The sequence below is a fragment of the Oncorhynchus kisutch genome, unplaced genomic scaffold, assembly GCF_002021735.2.
Source record: "Oncorhynchus kisutch isolate 150728-3 unplaced genomic scaffold, Okis_V2 Okis07a-Okis12b_hom, whole genome shotgun sequence".
Taxonomy (NCBI): Eukaryota; Metazoa; Chordata; class Actinopteri; order Salmoniformes; family Salmonidae; genus Oncorhynchus; species Oncorhynchus kisutch.
The window spans coordinates 2237326-2260979 of record NW_022261984.1 but is presented as its reverse complement, the minus strand read 5'-3'; the positions used below and the strand labels follow the sequence as shown (position 1 = coordinate 2260979).

Sequence of the window (23654 nt, the reverse complement as noted above, 5' to 3'; positions counted from 1 at the left end):
CTCCTCTCTCTCTCTCTCTCTCTCTCTCTCTCTCTCTCGCTCCCCTCTCTCTCTCTTCTCTCACCATTCTCTCTCTTCTCTCCCCTCCTCTCTCTCTCTCTCAATGAAATTCAAAGGGCTTTATTGGCATGGGAGACATATGTTTACATTGCCAAAGCAAGTGAAACTACCTCTCTCTCTATATATTTCTATTCATATATACAGTGGGGAGAACAAGTATTTGATACACTGCCGATTTTGCAGGTTTTCCTACTTACAAAGCATGTAGAGGTCTGTAATTTTTTATCATAGGTACACTTCAACTGTGAGAGATGGAATCTAAAACAAAAATCCAGAAAATCACATTGTATGATTTTTAAGTAATTAATTTGCATTTTATTGCATGACATAAGTATTTGATAAATCAGAAAATCTGAACTTAATATTTGGTACAGAAACCTTTGTTTGCAATTACAGAGATCATACGTTTCCTGTTAAATTACAGACCTCTACATGCTTTGTAAGTAGGAAAACCTGCAAAGTCGGCAGTGTATCAAATACTTGTTCTCCCCACTATATATATATATATATATAGACATTGTATATAATTTACCAGTTCCATTTCACGTCATGTTGTTCGTAGAAATAATTGATTATAATATACCAGTTCCTCGCCATTATTTATCCCCAGAAACTATAATGGGTTTGGCCGGGAAATAGCGGTTCCCGCTCTTAAACCCTAGTGCGTGCGTGCTTGTGCGTGCGAGTGTGTGTCTGAGAGAAAGTGTGTGATTTATCTATAAATTTTTTCTCTGCAGGAATGACGATGCTAGTGAGAGAGGGAGAAAGTAGCAGGAGATGATGAAGAAGAGAAAAAAGTCACATCCATTCAGCATTAAATCTTTCTCAGAAACAGATACGCTGTCGGCAAGCCTTTCGCGGAAGGTACAGAGAAAGCAAGATGGCCCTTGACCTTGATTTGACCTCATATGTGAACCCCGCGGACCCCCACAGTGTGTAACAAAGCCTGTGGCCTGGACTTCACAGCAGAATGCTTTCTCATTTCCTTTCCGCTAAATGAGAAAAGATCTCTCAGCCCTCCTCCACTGAAGATCACAACCCCGTCTTTCTCGGTCTTTCTCTGTCTCTGTCTGCTATGGAGGGAGATAAAGGTTGTGGCCCTACTGCTCACGCTACTCCAGTCCGTCTGTCTCTCTGTCTGCTATGGAGGGAGATAAAGGTTGTGGCCTGCTGCTCTCACTACTCCAGTCCGTCTGTCTCTCTGTCTGCTATGGAGGGAGATAAAGGTTGTGGCCCTGCTGCTCTCGCTACGCCAGTCCATCTGTCTCTCTGTCTGCTATGGAGGGAGATAAAGGTTGTGGCCTGCTGCTCTCGCTACTCCAGTCCGTCTGTCTCTCTGTCTGCTATGGAGGGAGATAAAGGTCGTGGCCCTACTGCTCTCGCTACTCCAGTCCGTCTGTCTCTCTGTCTGCTATGGAGGGAGATAAAGGTTGTGGCCTGCTGCTCTCGCTACTCCAGTCCGTCTGTCCCTCTGTCTGCTATGGAGGGAGATAAAGGTTGTGGCCTGCTGCTCTCGCTACTCCAGTCCGTCTTTTCGCTGTCTCCTTTCTGTTGGTCAAAGAGAAAAGGGATTCTTCTCCAGCACATGAGGGTTACAGCTGTGTGTGTGTGTGTGTGTGTGTGTGTGTGTGTGTGTGTGTGTGTGTGTGTGTGTGTGTGTGTGTGTGTGTGTGTGTGTGTGTGTGTGTGTGTGTGTGTGTGTGTGTGTGCTTCTGTGTCTATGTGCAAAGTGACCCTAACCCGGAAAACGTACAAAATGTTGAAAAATGATCCAAATATTAAATTAAAATACAACTTTTGTTCCTTTGGATGTTTTTCTCTCCACTCCCTCCTCTCCTGAACAGTTTCTTCACGGTGACTGAACTAACACTGGTTGTCTCTGTTTCACTGTTTGGACTTATTCTCTCACGTGTGAACATGGGTGACAAGAGTACCGGTACCGAGTCAATGTGCAGGGGTACCGGTACCGAGTCAATGTGCAGGGGTACCGGTACCGAGTCAATGTGCAGGGGTACCGGTACCGAGTCAATGTGCGGGGGTACCGGTACCGAGTCAATGTGCAGGGGTACCAGTACCGAGTCAATGTGCGGGGGTACCGGTACCGAGCCAATGTGCAGGGGTATGAGGTAGTTGAGGTAATATGTACATGTAGGTAGGGGTAAAACTAACTAGGCAATAAGGGGGAGTGTGTGTGTGCATGGACATCTGTCCATCCATCTGTCTGTCTATACATGTATTTCCACAAGCCCTGACGTGTGTTTCTTCTTAAAGCTACAGCCTTGGTCTTTGACTCAAAGATAAATGGTTGGTAGCAGTCATTAAGACCCAGGGGGAGTTATCCCAGCCAATCACCATGCTGATGTGGTGCCACAGAGAGCCGGGTCAAACCACCTGGAAACTAATGGCCATTAGGACTTCAACACTGCATCTCATTGTCCTTGTGCCACAGGGGACGAGGATGAACAAGAGCGAGGGAAATTGTAGGGATGGAACAGGTGGGCGTGTGTGTAAGAGATAATTAAAGAATCTTAACACAGTCTATAGAGGAGATTTCTATAGCTCAGTTGGTAAACCATGGTGCTTGCAACGCCAGGGTAGGGTGTTCGATTCCCAGGACCACCTGTATGTAAAATGCGTGCACGCGTGACTGTAATTACATTTTGATTAAAGAGTCTGCTTAATGGTATATATTACAAGACAATTTATCAACCCAGTCTGCCAAATAACATATTCACCGACTACTAGTCCATCTCTAGCAGTATAGAGACCAATATTAATCACGTTTGAGCTAATGAACAGTGAACTGTCACCAGTTTAAATCATCATGGAATCATACAGAAATTAGCTCACACCCTGCATCTGTGCACCCAGGGGTCCTCGCAGCCTGGCTGGACCCCTCAGTCAGGGTACAAAGCCGTCCAGCACGATGCCGGTCTGTATTCCCCTGTCCGTGTTGACGCCCTTGAGGATGACATCATGGGGGAGGACATGTTAGGTTTAATTAACGCTGAAAGAACGTCGGGAGTTTACCTTTACACCACCGCGGATTAGCAGTTGATTAAAGAAAGGTGTTTCAAACGGCCGGGGCGATATCCCTGCGTGGGATAGGGACATCCGATCACGCCTGAGGCCTTCTTCTTTCCTTCTCATCCCCCTCTCCTCTCTTCGACCTCTTCGACCACCTCGACCCTCTCCTCTCTTCGACCACCTCGACCCTCTCCTCTCTTCGACCGCCTCGACCCTCTCCTCTCTTCGACCACCTCGACCCTCTCCTCTCTTCGACCACCTCGACCCTCTCCTCTCTTCGACCACCTCGACCCTCTCCTCTCTTCGACCACCTCGACCCTCTCCTCTCTTCGACCCCCTCGACCCTCTCCTCTCTTCGACCCCCTCGACCCTCTCCTCTCTTCGACCACCTCGACCCTCTCCTCTCTTCGACCACCTCGACCCTCTCCTCTCTTCGACCACCTCGACCCTCTCCTCTCTTCGACCACCTCGACCCTCTCCTCTCTTCGACCACCTCGACCCTCTCCTCTCTTCGACCACCTCGACCCTCTCCTCTCTTCGACCACCTCGACCCTCTCCTCTCTTCGACCACCTCGACCCTCTCCTCTCTTCGACCACCTCGACCCTCTCCTCTCTTCGACCACCTCGACCCTCTCCTCTCTTCGACCACCTCGACCCTCTCCTCTCTTCGACCACCTTGACCCTCTCCCGGGGCCCTGACAGATCTCCTTTCCTTTCATGTTTCTTTTGTTCCCTCCCTTCTTCCTCTCATCCACCGGCCGACTTTCCCTCCCCCCTGCGGTAGATCGATACCGATCACATCGGGCTGATTGTCTCACGCTGAAGATGTCACAGCTCCTGTGAAGTGGAGCCCAGGAGGAGGAGTCTCTGGGCAGAGGAGACCGTGACTTCCTGCCCAGAAGGAGGATAGAGGAGGACAGAGCAGGTAATCACAGTACAGAGGAACAAGCAGAGGACACAGTCTGCAGGTTAGAGCAGAGGACACAGGCTGCAGGTTAGACCAGAGGACACAGGCTGCAGGTTATACCAGAGGACACAGGCTGCAGGTTAGACCAGAGGACACAGTCTGCAGGTTAGACCAGAGAACACGTGCTGCAGGTTAGACCAGAGGACACAGACTGCAGGTTAGACCAGAGGACACAGTCTGCAGGTTAGACCAGAGAACACGTGCTGCAGGTTAGACCAGAGGACACAGACTGCAGGTTAGACCAGAGGACACAGACTGCAGGTTAGACCAGAGGACACAGACTGCAGGTTAGACCAGAGGACACAGTCTGCAGGTTAGACCAGAGGACACAGGCTGCAGGTTAGACCAGAGGACACAGGCTGCAGGTTAGACCAGAGGACACAGGCCGCAGGTTAGACCAGAGGACACAGGCTGCAGGTTAGACCAGAGGACACAGGCTGCAGGTTAGACCAGAGGACACAGCTCAGAACAAAGCAGAGAAGGAATCCAGAATGTTTTGTCACCGCTCTGCTGACAAGTCTTTTTGCTCTGCTCACACAGGTGTAATAAAGGCCTGTTGCACTGATTTGGTTTGGGTGGGAAGTAAATACTTTTATATTGTGATTTATCAGGGGCTGCTGCAGCACCCTCAGCACAGGACAGGAGCTTTGAGGAGGTTAACAGGACAGGAGCTTTGAGGAGGTTAACAGGACAGGAGCTTTGAGGAGGTTAACAGGACAAGAGCATTGAGGAAGTTAACAGGACAAGAGCATTGAGGAAGTTAACAGGACAGGAGCTTTGAGGAAGTTAACAGGACAAGAGCATTGAGGAAGTTAACAGGACAGGAGAATTGAGGAATGTTGACAGGACAGGAGCATTGAGGAATGTTGACAGGACAGGACCTTTGAGGAGGTTAACAGGACAAGAGCATTGAGGAAGTTAACAGGACAGGAGCTTTGAGGAAGTTAACAGGACAAGAGCATTGAGGAAGTTAACAGGACAGGAGCATTGAGGAATGTTGACAGGACAGGAGCATTGAGGAATGTTGACAGGACAGGACCTTTGAGGAGGTTAACAGGACACGAGCATTGAGGAAGTTAACAGGACAGGAGCTTTGAGGAAGTTAACAGGACAAGAGCATTGAGGAAGTTAACAGGACAGGAGCATTGAGGAATGTTGACAGGACAGGAGCATTGAGGAATGTTGACAGGACAGGAGCATTGAGGAATGTTAACAGGACAGGAACATTGAGGAAATTAACAGGACAGGAGCATTGAGGATTGTTGACAGGACAGGAACATTGAGGAATGTTGACAGGAGGGAGCATTGAGGAATGTTAACAGAACAGGAGAATTGAGGAATGTTGACAGGACAGGAGCATTGAGGAATGTTAACAGGAGGGAGCATTGAGGAATGTTAACAGAACAGGAGAATTGAGGAATGTTGACAGGACAGGAGCATTGAGGAATGTTAACAGGACAGGAGCATTGAGGAAGTTAACAGGACAGGAGCATTGAGGAATGTTGACAGGACAGGAGCATTGAGGAATGTTAACAGGACAGGAGCATTGAGGAAGTTAACAGGACAGGAGCATTGAGGATTGTTAACAGGACAGGAGCATTGAGGAAGTTAACAGGACAGGAGCATTGAGGAATGTTGACAGGACAGGAGCATTGAGGAATGTTAACAGGACAGGAGAATTTAGGAATGTTGACAGGACAAGACAGATCAAAAGGTAACTAGAACAGCTCAGTGAAATGAAGAGGGAGAACACAGAAAAACACCCTCCCCAGAAACATAGCTTGTCCGTGCAAACACTGAAGTTTGAAACCACAGTGAAGTCGTCCAGTTCAGAATCTTTTTTCCCTGTTTCCCCAACTGAATCGTGGCCCGAGCACCATTCATCTGAAGTCGTGTGTGTGGGATATAAATCAATAGTAACACTATGGGCCGTGTCGTTCCTCCAGCCCCCTAAGGTGTGTAATAACCGAGCTCGGCAGCGTAGTCGTTGTATCATGATTATTATTTCTCTAGTTCTGCAGCGTTAATTTTTAAACACGGGTCGTCCATTGAATGTTGTAGGAAATCCAATTAGGCATTGATCTGTCGGAAGCGGACCCTGACAAAGCCACGTTGTTAAAAGTGGACGGGAAAAAAGCTTTTAAAAAGACAAATAAGGGCGCCGACCTCGTACTGGGTTATGATTATTAAACATAGACCGCTGAACGCGGGTCCTCTGATACCTGTTGGTGGAATGAAAAGCCGATGGCGAGCTGCGTCGTTGACTCGGGCAATTCGGGTTTTGGGTCGATTCGTGCAGAGTGCCTACAGTATGAATACACATGAGAGAACACAAGAGTACACACACACACACACACACACACACACACACACACACACACACACACACACACACACACACACACACACACACACACACACACACACACACACACACACACACACACACACACACACACACACAGCATCCTCCTCTTTCCATATCTTCTTCCTTTCCCAACAACAACAGCCAAAGCTAGGCCCCCTCAGATTTGTCATCCCCAGGATTCATTCCCGTCAATTTAACTCGTTAGGGGCCAATGGAGTATCATAATATGTTCAGGTAATGTTGCGTACGTCGGGCCGGCTTCAGAGAGAGCGGGCCAAGAGCAGGCCGGCGTTGACAATCAATCAGAGGGCTCTAATGGGTGGTGTCCTCCTTGGAACTGCCTCGTTTGTTGTTTAAAGGGCCCTGTTTTATTGCTGAGGCTATGGCAAACAGATGGCTGTTCTACAATGATGATTGTTTTCTCTCTCATTCAGTTTATCCATCTCTCTCTCTGTTTGTTGCCTCTTTCTCTCTCTGCCTCATATTCTCCCAATCCTCTTCTTCAAAAGAAATTAATTTCATTCCCCTGTCTATTTCTCTCTCCATCTATACCTCTCTTCCCCTCTATCTCCCTCTTTCTCGCTGAATGCCTCTGTCACACTCTCTCCGTCCCTCCCTCTCCCCCTCCCCCCCGTCTCTCTCTCTCTCTCTCTCTCTCTCTCTCTCTCTCTCTCTCTCTCTCTCTCTCGGATTGTGTCGGGTTGAAATAAGTCAACCTTTTCTGACACACAGAGAAGTACTGCAGATGTCTGATTAGATGAGGGGCCTCAGGCCTTGGACTTCTGTTATGTCTTGTAAAGTAAGCAAGGAAAGTAGCTAAGTTATAGGGGAAGTCTGCAATTGCTACATCGATTTGGGGACGTATAAATGAATATTATATGCCCACTGATTCCATATCAGAACACAAAATATGAACTTGTTATATTTCAATGTTTGTAAACAAAATAAATGAAAAAGAAACACTGTGTAGCGTCAAAACATGGTTAAAACTATATATTTTTTCACATCATGGATGGTCAGTCCTTCCATCCATACCTCTGTTATTGTTTCAACTGCTGATTGACACTTTAAAGGGTTTCATATTATGGAAGCCATGTGATAGTTCATATTATGGAAGCCATGTGATAGTTCATATTATGGAAGCCATGTGATAGCTCATATTATGGAAGCCATGTGATAGTTCATATTATGGAAGAATGTGATAGTTCATATAATGGAAGCCATGTGATAGTTCATATTATGGAAGCCATGTGATAGTTCATATTATGGAAGCCATGTGATAGCTCATATTATGGAAGCCATGTGATAGTTCATATTATGGAAGAATGTGATAGTTCAGATAATGGAAGCCATGTGATAGTTCATATTATGGAAGCCATGTGATAGTTCATATTATGGAAGCCATGTGGTAGTTCATATTATGGAAGCCATGTGATAGTTCATATTATGGAAGCCATGTGATAGTTCATATTATGGAAGCCATGTGATAGTTCATATTATGGAAGCCATGTGATAGCTCATATTATGGAAGCCATGTGGTAGTTCATATTATGGAAGCCATGTGATAGCTCATATTATGGAAGCCATGTGATAGTTCATATTATGGAAGCCATGTGGTAGTTCATATCATGGAAGCCATGTGATAGGTCATATTATGGAAGCCATGTGATAGTTCATATTATGGAAGCCATGTGATAGTTCATATTATGGAAGCCATGTGATAGTTCATATTATGGAAGCCATGTGATAGTTCATATTATGGAAGCCATGTGATAGTTCATATAATGGAAGCCATGTGATAGCTCAATGCTATGTTGTGGATAACAACATTATGACTGACTAGCACTGCCACATGTATTTACAGTAATGGACCAAAAACTATTAGAATGTGATCTTGCTCTTTTTAAACAGCTCTTCTCGTCCCAGTCCACACACACGTGGGATCTTCATTTGATTCGTCTGTTTATTTGGGATTTCAGATGTCATTGTGTGAGTGGCCGTGTGTCGCTGCTACGGTCAGGATGTGTGGCCAATTTGCATGACTTGTTTTATGCATTTTCATTACCGTACCAAGTTCTTCCCATTTTCTTTTCTGACGAGAATCTTGAGAGAAATATGGTCTGTTTTCTGCTCTCCAGCCAACTCCTTATGGAATTGTCATGCTTGACAATCACAATGGAGAACACTCTTAGATAAAAAGGGCTATATGCTTGCTTCATATATGGCACCTCTTAAGGTTCTATATAGAAATTAAATTGGTTCTATATAGAACCCTACATGGAATAAAAAGGGTTCTATATGGAACCAATTTTGGTTCAGTGAAGAAGAACCCCTGGAGTTCTGATCAAAGGACCCTACAAAAGGGTTCTACATAGAACCTATAGGTGTGCCATATATGAAGCAAGCCTTTTTGGTTCTATCCAGAACCTTTTTTTCTAAGAGTGTAGGCAAAAGCACAACCAGATCTGGGATCAGTCTAGCTGTATGGTATTAAACAAGGTGACTCTGGTCATGACTCATTCTCCTCAGCCCAGCTAGCGATGACGGACAGGCCTGGTGTGAGCATGCTCAGTGTGTCCCGGTGCCGCTCTGCTGTGCTTCTCTCTGTTCTGTTTGGCAAGCGGCTGTCCACAGTGACTGACAGTCTACCAACAAGGCCATGGGCACAGTGCAGGGTACACACATACACACGCAACTAGACAAGCAGACACACATACACACGCAACTAGACAAGCAGACACACACACACACACACAGTTGCACATAAACACGCACACTCACACAGGCACACACACAGGTGCACGTAGACACACACACACACAGGCACACACACACACAGGCACACACACACAGGCACACATACCTCTGCCTCACACACAGAGACGGACAGCGCTCAGATAGCAGCCCCTCCAAGTCAACGTGAGCGGTTTGCCCACCAGACAAACGTTCCAGTCGGTTTGGTATTCAGGTCAGATGAAAGACGGGCTGAGCTGGACAGGCCTGGACACGCAGGCCGGTAGACTTGGACAGTAAGTCACTACTCAGACACACGGTCATCTGTCACTCTGCTCAGGGCACAGCAGAATGGATGGAGGGTCACATCCAGGACCTCTATAGCAGGCGCTGTCAGAGGAAGGCCCAAACCATTGTTTTTGACTCATCACATACACTGCTGCTACTGTTTATTATCTATCCTGTTGCCTAGTCACTTCATTCCCAATTACAGTTTTTTTCAATTGCAAACAAGCATCGGTCAAAATTGAAGCCACTTTTTCAAAACTCTTCACACAGTCTGTATTACCATCATGCATCCTGGCCAAACAGTTGATCTCACCTCCAAAACTCACGCAAACCACCAAAACACTTCATACATGTCTCAAAATAAGCTTGTTAGACCAGAACACTGGCAACAATTCTCACTCAGAAAGCAAACATTGTCACTCATAACACACGGATCTACAAAACACTAACAACAGGGAACATTACATAAATTATAGATTTTTCACATAAATCAGAATTTCATTATAGAATAAGAATAATACCTTTTAATTTTATTGACTGTACTAAAGTATATGTAGTAAGAAATAATCAGAAATACAGCAATGTGCTTCAATAGCTTTTATTTTGTTCTATATCTTTGCATGTAGTAATTCCAGGTCTGCAATAATAATGACATAAAAACATCAACAACATGTATAATATAACACTCCTACTGTACAGTACTGTGAGGGTTCTATATAACACTCCTACTGTACAGTACTGTGAGGGTTCTATATAACACTCCTACTGTACAGTACTGTGAGGGTTCTATATAACACTCCTACTGTACAGTACTGTGAGGGTTCTATATAACACTCCTACTGTACAGTACTGTGAGGGTTCTATATAACACTCCTACTGTACAGTACTGTGAGGGTTCTATATAACACCCCTACTGTACAGTACTGTGAGGGTTCTATATAACACTCCTACTGTACAGTACTGTGAGGGTTCTATATAACACTCCTACTGTACAGTACTGTGAGGGTTCTATATAACACTCCTACTGTACAGTACTGTGAGGGTTCTATATAACACTCCTACTGTACAGTACTGTGAGGGTTCTATATAACACTCCTACTGTACAGTACTGTGAGGGTTCTATATAACACTCCTACTGTACAGTACTGTGAGGGTTCTATATAACACCCCTACTGTACAGTACTGTGAGGGTTCTATATAACACTCCTACTGTACAGTACTGTGAGGGTTCTATATAACACTCCTACTGTACAGTACTGTGAGGGTTCTATATAACACTCCTACTGTACAGTACTGTGAGGGTTCTATATAACACTCCTACTGTACAGTACTGTGAGGGTTCTATATAACACTCCTAGTGTACTGTACTGTGAGGGTTCTATATAACACTCCTACTGTACAGTACTGTGAGGGTTCTATATAACACTCCTAGTGTACAGTACTGTGAGGGTTCTATATAACACTCCTACTGTACAGTACTGTGAGGGTTCTATATAACACCCCTACTGTACAGTACTGTGAGGGTTCTATATAACACTCCTACTGTACAGTACTGTGAGGGTTCTATATAACACTCCTACTGTACAGTACTGTGAGGGTTCTATATAACACTCCTACTGTACAGTACTGTGAGGGTTCTATATAACACTCCTACTGTACAGTACTGTGAGGGTTCTATATAACACTCCTACTGTACAGTACTGTGAGGGTTCTATATAACACTCCTACTGTACAGTACTGTGAGGGTTCTATATAACACCCCTACTGTACAGTACTGTGAGGGTTCTATATAACACTCCTACTGTACAGTACTGTGAGGGTTCTATATAACACTCCTACTGTACAGTACTGTGAGGGTTCTATATAACACTCCTACTGTACAGTACTGTGAGGGTTCTATATAACACTCCTAGTGTACTGTACTGTGAGGGTTCTATATAACACTCCTACTGTACAGTACTGTGAGGGTTCTATATAACACTCCTAGTGTACAGTACTGTGAGGGTTCTAGTTCTCATCAACATGTATAATATAACACTCCTAGTGTACAGTACTGTGAGGGTTCTATATAACACTCCTACTGTACAGTACTGTGAGGGTTCTATATAACACTCCTACTGTACAGTACTGTGAGGGTTCTAGTTCTCATCAACATGTATAATATAACACTCCTACTGTACAGTACTGTGAGGGTTCTATATAACACTCCTACTGTACAGTACTGTGAGGGTTCTAGTTCTCATCAACATGTATAATATAACACTCCTACTGTACAGTACTGTGAGGGTTCTATATAACACTCCTACTGTACAGTACTGTGAGGGTTCTAGTTCTCATCAACATGTATAATATAACACTCCTACTGTACTGTACTGTGAGGGTTCTAGTTCTCATCAACATGTTTTATATCTTTATGTTTGAAGCCTGAAATGTGGCAAAAGGTCGCAAAGTTCAAGGGGGCCGAATACTTTCGCAAGGCACTGTATATAGTGTATATATCTTTACTCATTGTGGATCTATTATTACTTTTATTATTAGGAGTCTTACTTTTCTACCTTTTCTATTTCTGCATTGTTGGGAGCACGTCCCATTAGTAAGCCTTTCACTCTTAATGAAAGCATTCACACTTCTACCAAGCAAGTGACAAAACATTTGGTTTGGGACTAATAGATTCAACTTAATTAAGTTTATTTAATTTATAATGTAATAGTGTTACGGCTTTCTAGTTGTGATGAAGGAGAGTCGGACCAAACTGCAGCGTGTCGATTGCGATCCATGTTTATTTAAACAAACGTAAACACGACTAAACACGAACACTACAAAACAATAAACGAAAACCGAAAACCGAAAACAGCCTATACTTGTGCAAACTAACGGAGAGTACACATAGGACAATCACCCACGAAATACAAAGTGAACTCAGGCTACCTAAATACGGTTCCCAATCCGAGACAACGAGAATCACCTGACTCAGATTGAGAACCGCCTCAGGCAGCCAAGCCTATACTAGACACACCCCTAATCAACCACAATCCCAATGCCTACAAAAACCCCAATAGGACAATACAATAACCCCATGTCACACCCTGGCCTGAACAAATAATAAAGATAAACACAAATACTTTGATCAGGGCGTGACAAATACATTCAACTGAATTACGTTTTTTAAATTTATAATGTAATAGATTCAACTTAATGATGTTGATTTAATTTACAATGGAATAGATTCAACTTTATTTATTTATTTAATTTATAATGGAATAGATTCAACTTAATTAAGTTTATTTAATTTATAATGTAATAGATTCAACTTAATGACGTTGATTTAATTTATAATGGAATAGATTCAACTTAATGAAGTTTATTTAATTTATAATGGAATAGATTCAACTTGATGTTTATTTAATTTATAATGGAATAGATTCAACTTAATGAAGTTTATTTAATTTATAATGGAATAGATTCAACTTAATGAAGTTTATTTAATTTATAATGGAATAGATTCAACTTAATGAAGTTTATTTAATTTATAATGGAATAGATTCAACTTAATGAAGTTTATTTAATTTATAATGGAATTGGTTAAACAAGTTGTTTGAGAAACAGAGGGTTACGTGCCTCTACACCTGCATGGCTTGCTGTTTGGGGTTTTAGGCTGGGTTTCTGTACAGCACTTTGAGATATCAGCTGATGTAAGAAGGGCTGTATAAATACATTTGATTTTAAATTTGATTTGGTTAGAGCTCATTTATTCACCTATATACAGTTTATTACTATATACAGTTTATTAGGTACACCACCCCATTCACCAAAATGGTTCGCTCCTACTGAGTGTATAACTGATGGCCTGTAAAGGTCCAGTGGAAACCGTACTGAAGCCGAGGCATAGTTGAGTTTATTCACCTACGTACAATATAGCAGGGGGTACACTCTTACCCTACGAGGTCTGGAGCCTGCTGCTTTTCTGTTCTAACTGATAATTCATTGCCCCCACCTGGTGTCCCAGGTCTAAATCAGTCCCTGATTAGAGAGGAACATTGAAAAATTGCAGTGGAACTGACTTCAAGATCCAGAGTTGAGGGCAGAATAGGATCGATCAATACACAATATAGGTGAATTAATGAGAAGTTTTCAGCCTTTGTACTTTCATTACGTGTATGACATGAGACTGTAATAAAACTTGGTCCACATATTGAAGAGACTGGGGACTCGAGAGGGAAAATGGAAGAGAACTAATAACACTGCCTGTCTTCTCTCATAGACTATCTGGCTTTATTTGAAATAGTCCTGTAACGAAATGTGCTGCGTTAGATAAGCATTCTGGGAGGGCCATCCAAAGCTTCCCAAGGCCCAGCCGCAAGGGGACCATGCAGGCTTTCAGGAGCTTTAAGTTAGCTACTGAAATTATGCCTTGGCTTCAGTACGGTTTCCCCTGGACCTCTAGAGGTTACCCGTCATTTTGAGAGAGAGAGAGAGAGAGAGAGAGAGAGATAGAGAGAGAGAGAGAGAGAGAGACCCTGCATGTGTGCGCTGGCGAGTGCAAGGGGATTTGATTCGTGCCAATAAACTCCAGTGTGTGTCTCTGTTGTTGTGTGTTTGTGGGAAGGTTTTGTATTCCAGTCCTAGAGCAGAACAGCTTTTCTCTCATCCCAATCATTGCACTGTAAAACATATTGTGCCCCTTTCACTTTAAAAAATGTAGGTAACTATTTGCATCAGCTTTTTAAGTAAATCCAACAAGGAGGATCTTTTAAGTATAATATACTTCACTTTTAGTGTATTACACACTCAAATATATGAAGTGCAATCAACTAACTGGATTTTAAACTTTTATCCGGTAAAAGTTTTATCAGGTTCAGAATATAATTATAATTTATTGACCTGCTTAAGTCCTTCAGGTCCCAGAACTAATGTTATGCGTTTGATCTACTTAATGTAATCAGTCACAGAACTAATGTTATGCGTTTGATCTACTTAATGTAATCAGTTACAGAACTAATGTTATGTGTTTGATCTACTTAATGTAATCAGTTACAGAACTAATGTTGTACGTTTGATCTACTTAATGTAATCAGTTACAGAACTAATGTTATGCGTTTGATATACTTAATGTAATCAGTCACAGAACTAATGTTATGCGTTTGATCTACTTAATGTAATCAGTTACAGAACTAATGTTGTACGTTTGATCTACTTAATGTAATCAGTTACAGAACTAATGTTATGCGTTTGATCTACTTAATGTAATCAGTTACAGAACTAATGTTATGCATTTGATCTACTTAATGTAATCAGTTACAGAACTAATGTTATGCGTTTGATCTACTTAATGTAATCAGTTACAGAACTAATGTTATGCGTTTGATCTACTTAATGTAATCAGTTACAGAACTAATGTTGTATGTTTGATCTACTTAATGTAATCAGTTACAGAACTAATGTTGTATGTTTGATCTACTTAATGTAATCAGTTACAGAACTAATGTTGTATGTTTGATCTACTTAATGTAATCAGTTACAGAACTAATGTTATGCGTTTGATCTACTTAATGTAATCAGTCACAGAACTAATGTTATGTGTTTGATCTACTTAATGTAATCAGTCACAGAACTAATGTTATGTGTTTGATCTACTTAATGTAATCAGTCACAGAACTAATGTTATGCGTTTGATCTACTTAATGTAATCAGTTACAGAACTAATGTTATGCGTTTGATCTACTTAATGTAATCAGTTACAGAACTAATGTTATGCGTTTGATCTACTTAATGTAATCAGTTACAGAACTAATGTTGTATGTTTGATCTACTTAATGTAATCAGTTACAGAACTAATGTTGTATGTTTGATCTACTTAATGTAATCAGTTACAGAACTAATGTTGTATGTTTGATCTACTTAATGTAATCAGTTACAGAACTAATGTTATGCGTTTGATCTACTTAATGTAATCAGTCACAGAACTAATGTTATGTGTTTGATCTACTTAATGTAATCAGTCACAGAACTAATGTTATGCGTTTGATCTACTTAATGTAATCAGTCACAGAACTAATGTTATGTGTTTGATATACTTAATGTAATCAGTCACAGAACTAATGTTATGCGTTTGATCTACTTAATGTAATCAGTCACAGAACTAATATTGTACGTTTGATATACTTATTGTAATCAGTTACAGAACTAATGTTGTGTTTGATATACTTATTGTAATCAGTTACAGAACTAATATTGTACGATTAATTTGCTGAATTTACTCAGTATCATAATTAATATTCTATGTTTTATTTACAAATGTTTTTTTCTCAGTTACTTGTGGTACTCAGGTTAGTAAAATGTCTTTAAATTGGGTTCCTCCTACTCAAATATATACTCACAACTATACTTAAAAAGCTGATGCAAATAGTTACCTCAATATACTTGGAATAATTTACTACAAATGAGAATATGCAAAAAGAAGCAACAGTGTTCAACTTTAAACTTCCACACCTTTATTTTAAATAAAATAAATGTTACTCCTTAGACATTCATATTTGGTCATCTGTAAGCATTCTGGGTAGAACTCCACCTTGCCTCCTTAGGTAACGTTACATCCAGATGGCTTGCACCTGACTACAAATCATTTTAGATCTTCACAACTGCATAAAGTTTAGGTGATAGTTGGGATTTGCACTTTGACCTCACATCTTGTACAGTTTGGCAAACATTTTCTGGTGGTCTGTGCGCCCTTTAACAACAAAGCAATATTTTAACGTAAATTAACAATATTTTAAACGTAAATTAACGATTTGTCTTAATAATAGACTTTACACAAAGCACAGTATGAACTTTAGTTCAAAAACAACCTCATTCTAACTGTTTTAGATTCATCAAAACATGGGTTTTCAAAACATTGCAATACATTTGTTACAAAATATATGCCAAATTCTCCCTTAAACCTGACTCCGTATCCACCTTGCCTCCTTAGGTAAAGTTACAGCCAGATAGCTGCACCTGACAAATCATCTCAGATATCCACTAGTGCATATGGAGTCATTTTTAAAACAAAGCTGTTTTTGAAACAGGAATGGACAATGTCTCTTATGACTTCACCTGACAAAGAGCATCATGGAAACTGTAGCACCTATACCACCTAGCAACTAGCTTTTCAGTTTACTGAGTAGGGTTTAGACCACAGTTTGTGAGTGACCCTTTGAGAGTTCTCATAGATATCTTTAGATATCTCTGAAAACAAGTAACTTCATCTTTAGAGCTTGGGCCCGTGGGGAGGTCCTGAGATCATCAAGTTCCAAGAATACTTTTTGGAACACCTCAAAGGGGTACCTTAGATTTAAGCCATAGATGAGGCCCATAAGCAACATACATGACCTTGTAACCCTGGGAATACCAGCCAGGCCCTCTGCTCCTTCGATGCAGATCCCATGCTCTATATTCTGGTGCAGATCCTTCACAGTGAACACATTCATCACGTGCTGAACGAGGTCCTCTCGGATCATGGTGTCGTCAGCATCCTGAGTGAGAAAATGAAGAAATAACAGACTAGGCTACTAGATTTCGTCGAAAATATGTGTAGACAGATCCAAGCTACATTCCAAGTTATAATTTGGTCCTTACCTGCTGCCTGGCCATTCCAGAGGAGAAAGATGGACACGAGGTCCGTTGAGCTGTTCCAAGGACAATTTAAGTTCAGAACTAGATCTAGCATGTCAGTCCAACACAAACATGATCATCTGAACGTCATATTTTTAAGTTGTTGGTTGTTACTTAGAAATATTAGTTCAAATTTCGCAGCATATTACCTTGGATTTGTATTTGCAAATGCCAGTCTTTTACAACACATATAAATTAAGTATTATATTCAAAAATGTAAGTAAAACCAGAAACCTATTATTTTAAGTAAAAATCATTGATTTTCTTTTGCAATATTTACTAAGCCCGTGAGTCAATTTTTTTTACAGTGTGGAGAGCGGCAGCCCCTTAGAAGTGGAATAGCTCTTATTGTAGGTCAGAGGCAACGTGAGCTGACATTCTAATACAAGACGATGTTTAGGATGCGTCCCAGAAGGGGAAGTGATGCGGAAGGAAGCTCTCCAAGAACTCTGATGAAAGTCAATGCGTTGATTTCAGACCCTGACAAGGCATTGCTTCTACGTTGGCGCTGAAAGGTCAACAGATTTTCCCGGCAGAGAGGACACACAAACAAACTAGTATCTATGTCTCCTCATTTGTTCATTTCTATACGTCTCTCCAGCTCTTTCTCTTTTCTCTCTAAACATTGTTGGCATGGAAGGTTGAGTGAGAAATTCAGCCGAGAGAGAACATTAAAACCTTCCCTGAGAATGTTTTCAGTGGCCATCCATCAAGTGGAGGAGGGAGTATTATACTGTTCACTATAACCTTGTGCCAGGGATGGGATGTGAGCCCTAATGGCCGACTCCACCAGTTAACCTCGCTGCGCTGGGCGATACAACATTATCAGCTTGACTTCTACTGAAGGACTCGGCAGAACACACTCACACACACACACACAGACAGACATGTAGATAATCACTCTTACACACACACACGCTTACACACACATACACACGCTCTCACACACGACGTGGATGGGGAAATATGTCATTATAACACAACATGGGAATCCAATATAACAGAGAAGGACATCATTATCCGAGGCCTCTGTTACTCCAGAATTCCCCATCATTCACATCCCGGAGGAGTGTCTTCATTATCCTAAAGTCGCCTGCTTCCCACCAGGATTCCTGAAGACCTTCGCTGTTCCCACCACTGTCGACACTAAGCTCCGCCACGACCACGCTAATCAGACTGAGAAATGTCATTTACATTTCATACGGCGTGTCTGGTAGGCTAATAGAAGTGACTTTGGCTGCTAGGTATGTGGTTAGCGTAGCTCTCTCTCGCGCTCTTTCTCTCTCCGTACCTGCAAGGCTCTCAGGTAGACGGCATTAGTATGTTAGCGGCGCCGCAGCGCCTAGCCAAGGGGCCTGTTCTTTTTCTGACTTTTGTGTTCCTTCAGATTGAACACCAACCTGCCCGAGAGAGACGTTAATGTCTACAACCTGCCACGTCAAATCAAGGCCCCATGCCGACGCACGCCGCCACCATCGCTAAACACTGTCAGGGGTGACGGGGCTAGACGAGAGAACGAGGGTTTTTAGCTAAACGTTGGCTCGTCACATTAATGATTAATTATGAATGATTCAGGAATCATCTTTATGTTTTGATGATTGACGGGGGGCCGTACTCCTGCCTGAGCATGTTCCACCTAGTTCTGCATAATGTGTTGGTTCCTTTTAGTTCATATTTTAAAAAATAAATACATTATTTCACCATTATTTGACCAGGTTGGCCAGTTGAGAGCAAATTCTCATTTACAACGGCTACCTGACTAATATGAGTAGTCACCTGCAGTTGTGTGTGCGTGTGTGTGTGTGTGTGTGTGCCTTTTCAAAGATGTGATTTTTCACCTGCATGCAGCTAACATATTTACAGTATGTGAGGAGATGTGGGTGTACAGCAAGAGTGTGTGTGTGTGTGTGTGTGTGTGTGTGTGTGTGTGTGTGTGTGTGTGTGTGTGTGTGTGTGTGTGTGTGTGTGTGTGTGTGTGTGTGTGTGTGTGTATTCATGCCTGTGTGTGTGTGTGTGTATTCATGTATGTGTGTGTTGGGTTTGGATGTGTATTCATGCATTTGTGTGTGTTGGGTTTGGGTGTGTAAAGCAATACTGTTTGTATTATAGGAACTGCAGGCTGGTGTGTGTTAGTTTATTGAGGAGCTGTTTCCCTGTTTGACTGGCTTAATCACCATGGGTTTGAGCTACAGAACAGTCCTCAGGCTGATTTAACCCATTGAGTCCTGTTTGTTTCTATCTTTGGGGTGGGCAAGTGTTGTCGGAGGCTGTGTGAGTGTGTGTGTGTGCATCTGTGCCTATGTGTCCTGTGACATTTCTAACTTGGAAAACGTAGAGTACTTTGTTGTTGAAAATGATCCAAATATTAAATTAAAATACAACTTTTGTTCCTTTGGATGTTTTTCTCTCCACTCCCTCCTCTCCTGAACAGTTTCTTCACGGTGACTGAACTGGTTGTCTCTGTTTCACTGTTTGGACTTATTCTCTCCATTTTGTCTTTCTCTCTCTCTCTCTCTCTCTCTCTCTTTCCTCTCTCTCTCTCTTTTCTCTCTCTTTCCTCTCTCTCTCTCTCTCCTTTCTCTCTCTCTCTCTTTCCTCTCTCTCTCTTTTTCCTCTCTCTCTCTCTCTCTCTCTCTTTCCTCTCTCTCTCTCTCTCTTTTCTCTCTCTCTCTTCCACTCTCTTTCCCCGTAGGATGGAATGGGTAATCTTCGTGTAACCAAAGAGGGGATCAGGCTAGAGGGTGTTTCGGAGTTTCTGCTCCCTCTCTACGTGAAAGAAATAGAATCCAGAAGGGTAAGAAACACAACTCTCCTTATGTCCCTCATATGTAGCATCGTAGCACCCTATGACTCGCTATGCATGTCATATCCCTCACTAAGACACACCCTTCCCTTGTCATATCAACAGTCATTTCTCAGTAGTGGAAGGTTGAGAAACAATGCCTTATGTCGCTCATATGAAGCATCGTATCACCCTATGACACACCATATATTACCTCACTTGCACACATTGTATATAGACTTTTTCTATTGTATTATTGACTGTATGTTTGTTTATTCCATGTGTAACTCGGTGTTGTTTGTGTCGCACTGCTTTGCTTTATCTTGGCCAGGTCGCAGTTGTAAATGAGAACTTGTTCTCAACTAGCCTACCTGGTTAAATAAAGGTAAAATAAATAAATGAATAAAAAATATCCCTCACTAAGCCAGCCCATTCCTCATATCAGGGCATACCAAGCGTCAGTGCTTACCCATTGTCATAAAGGAGTAGTATAGCACTATGCAATCCCACATCCCAGAGAAATCGTGTGAGACCTAGGAGAGAAGCTCATCTATCTGGATGCCAGATCCCAAGTAAGGTCCCGTGTAAGGTTCCGTGTAAGGTCCCTTGTAAGGTTCCGTGTAAGGTCCCATGTAAGGTTCCATGTAAGGTCCCATGTAAGGTTCCGTGTAAGGTTCCGTGTAAGGTTCCGTGTAAGGTCCCATGTAAGGTTCCATGTAAGGTCCCATGTAAGGTCCCATGTAAGGTCCCATGTAAGGTCCCATGTAAGGTTCCGTGTAAGGTCCCGTGTAAGGTCCCATGTGAGGTTCTGTGTAAGGTCCCATGTAAGGTTCCATGTAAGGTTCTGTGTAAGGTCCCGTGTAAGGTCCCATGTAAGGTTCCATGTAAGGTTCTGTGTAAGGTCCCGTGTAAGGTCCCATGTAAGGTTCCGTGTAAGGTCCCATGAATGGTTCCGTGTAAGGTCCCATGTAAGGTTCCGTGTAAGGTTCAATGTAAGGTCCCATGTAAGGTTCTGTGTAAGGTTCTGTGTAAGGTTCCGTGTAAGGTTCCGTGTAAGGTCCCATGTAAGGTTCCATGTAAGGTCCCATGTAAGGTCCCATGTAAGGTCCCATGTAAGGTTCCATGTAAGGTTCCGTGTAAGGTCCCGTGTGAGGTCCCATGTAAGGTTCCATGTAAGGTCCCATGAATGGTTCCGTGTAAGGTCCCATGTAAGGTTCCGTGTAAGGTTCAATGTAAGGTCCCATGTAAGGTTCTGTGTAAGGTTCCGTGTAAGGTTCCGTGTAAGGTCCCATGAAAGGTTCCGTGTAAGGTCCCATGTAAGGTTCCGTGTAAGGTCCCGTGTAAGGTTCCGTGTAAGGTCCCATGTAAGGGGCACAGAATGATCATGGGAATGGACTTGGATGTGTGACGAACAACCAAATGGGCATCCAATAGAAATTACAATGATAGAAAAATGCGGAGAGAGACAGGGCTGTGATGAGGCACGCTGTTGATAAATATACCCTATGATGCTGCTCCCCTTATCTCACACACACACACACCCACACACACACACCCACACACACACACACACACACACACACACACACACACACACACACACCCTGGCTGCTGTCATGTATAGGTTACTGTGTGTCCTGGGCTGTTGGGAAGGCATTCTCCACCTTTGCTCAATGCGTGTGTGTGTGATGGAGGGGTAGGGTTGTAAAGGCAGGTGCACATGCGCATGCTTATTGCTTTACAAGGGAGTATGTGACAGTGAGAGTGTGTGACAGTCCTGAATACATTACACTGATCTATCCACTCAAAGATCACCTCCGAGTCACACCATTTCTGGGTGACACAGAGGTCAACACTCCATCAGCCCTGACCTTTGAGGTGAAATGATGGATGGTGTTAGATATATTTTATGGGAATATCTTTCTTTGGCCTCCCATTGAAATCCTATGTAGTCGATATCTTACTTTAGAATATTTTTGTTTGCCTACTCATTGAAAGCCTACAAGATATCTTCTTGTATAACATCTTTGTTTGCTCTCCTATTAAAAACTTAAATGGAGGAGATATCTTCTTTTTTGAATATCTTTGTTTGCCCTCCCATTAAAGCCTATGGAGGAGATATCTTCTTTTAGAATATTTTTGTTTGCTCTCCCGTTGAAAGCATATAGAAGAAATCCAGTCTTTCTGGTTTTTCTTAAGTGTGTGTAACAGAGAAGGCACTAATTGCTATTGAGGAAGTGACTCTGGCTTGTAGATAACCCCTATGAAGGAGCAGAGCTTCCTGTCAATAAATCAAAGAACTCACTGGCTTCTCTGCCGACTCTTCATCTATCATCAGACAAACAGTGTTTGTGTGTGTGTGTGTGTGTGTGTGTGTGTGCATATGTTTGTATCTATCCACCACTTGTAATGACACCGTGATCCCTTTCACATCGGGTCTGCACATCAAAGCAAACACTCTTATTTCGAAAAATACACAGGAAACATGCTGAATCTAACAACCCACTTTTCTCCCCTGAGGGCTTGTTGGTGTGTGCCATTTAGTTTATGGCAGTTTTTTGGGTAGTGGGCATGCTTCAGAACTGAGCTAATCTGGGCAGTGTGGTTCCAAGTATTATTGGCTAGCGGTGTTAGCCGTGCGATGTTAGCATAAGGCTCCAAAGCCCCTGGTGAGACAGGGTCGCTGGCCCAGGATGTATTTGGGCCGTGGTGTATCCAGTCCGGTGTGGCCCTAACCTGATCTGGGCCCACCAACACAGCATGAGGGACTGGGACTGTGGCACTGACAGGGAGAGAATGAGGGATGGAGGGAATGAGGAAGGAAATGTATTTTGGAGAGAGTGAGGGATGGAGGGAATGAGGAAGGAAATATTATTTTGTAGTATTTTAGTAAAATAGTATTTTGAATATGCGCTAGAAGGATTTGAGCGGTTTGTTTTTCCATTGCAGAGCCAAACAAACAGAATTTACAATTTGGTTCGATCGCATTCAGGTTGACAAATAAACCTCTATGATATATTGTTTCGGGTTTTCTTGCCGCCAAAGCTTTAAAATGACTCTAGGTTTTTCACACTTGGATTGGAAGCCTGATAGGAGGCGGCGCTCCTAGTGGCCGGAGACTTTGATGCAGGGAAACACAAATCCGATTGACCTAATTTCTACCAGCATGTTACATGTGCAACCAGTTTAAAAAAATTCTAGACCGCCTTTAATCAACACACAGAGACACGTACAAAGCTCACCCTCGCTCTTCATTTGGCAAATCTGACCATAACTATCCACCTGATACCTGCCTACAAGCAAAAACTAAAGCAGGAAGTACCATTGACTCGCTCAATACGGAAGTAGTCAGGACTGGAATATGTTCAGAGATTCTTCCGATGGCATTGAGGAGTACAACACATCAGTCACCGGCTTCATCAATAAGTGCATTGATGACGTCGTCCCCACAGTGACCGTACATACATACCCTAACCAGAAGCCAAGGATTACAAGCAACATCCTAACTGAGCTAAAGGGTAAAGCTGCTGCTTTCAAGGAGCAGGACTCTAACCCGGACGCTAACAAGAAATCCCGCTGTGCCCTCAGACAAACCATCAAACAGGCAAAGCGTCAGTACAGGACTAAGATTGAATCCTACTGCACCAGCTCCGACACTAGTCGGATGTGCAGGGCTTGCAAACTATTACGGACTACAAAGGGAAGCACAGACGCGAGCTGCCCAGTGACATGAGTGGACCAGACAAACTAAAGTCAAATCAAATCAAATTTATTTATAT

The 23654-nt window shown here is 42.7% G+C and overlaps 1 protein-coding gene across 1 annotated transcript in view; it reads left to right on the top strand.

Moving 5' to 3' along the window:
- The window catches only part of sgcz (sarcoglycan zeta), a 315374-nt gene that overhangs the window by 202185 nt on the left and 89535 nt on the right, over positions 1-23654 (top strand). The window contains exon 3 of the mRNA XM_031814950.1: positions 19786-19887. Coding sequence (XP_031670810.1) covers positions 19786-19887 — 102 coding nt within the window. The remainder of the gene's footprint in view (positions 1-19785; positions 19888-23654) is intronic.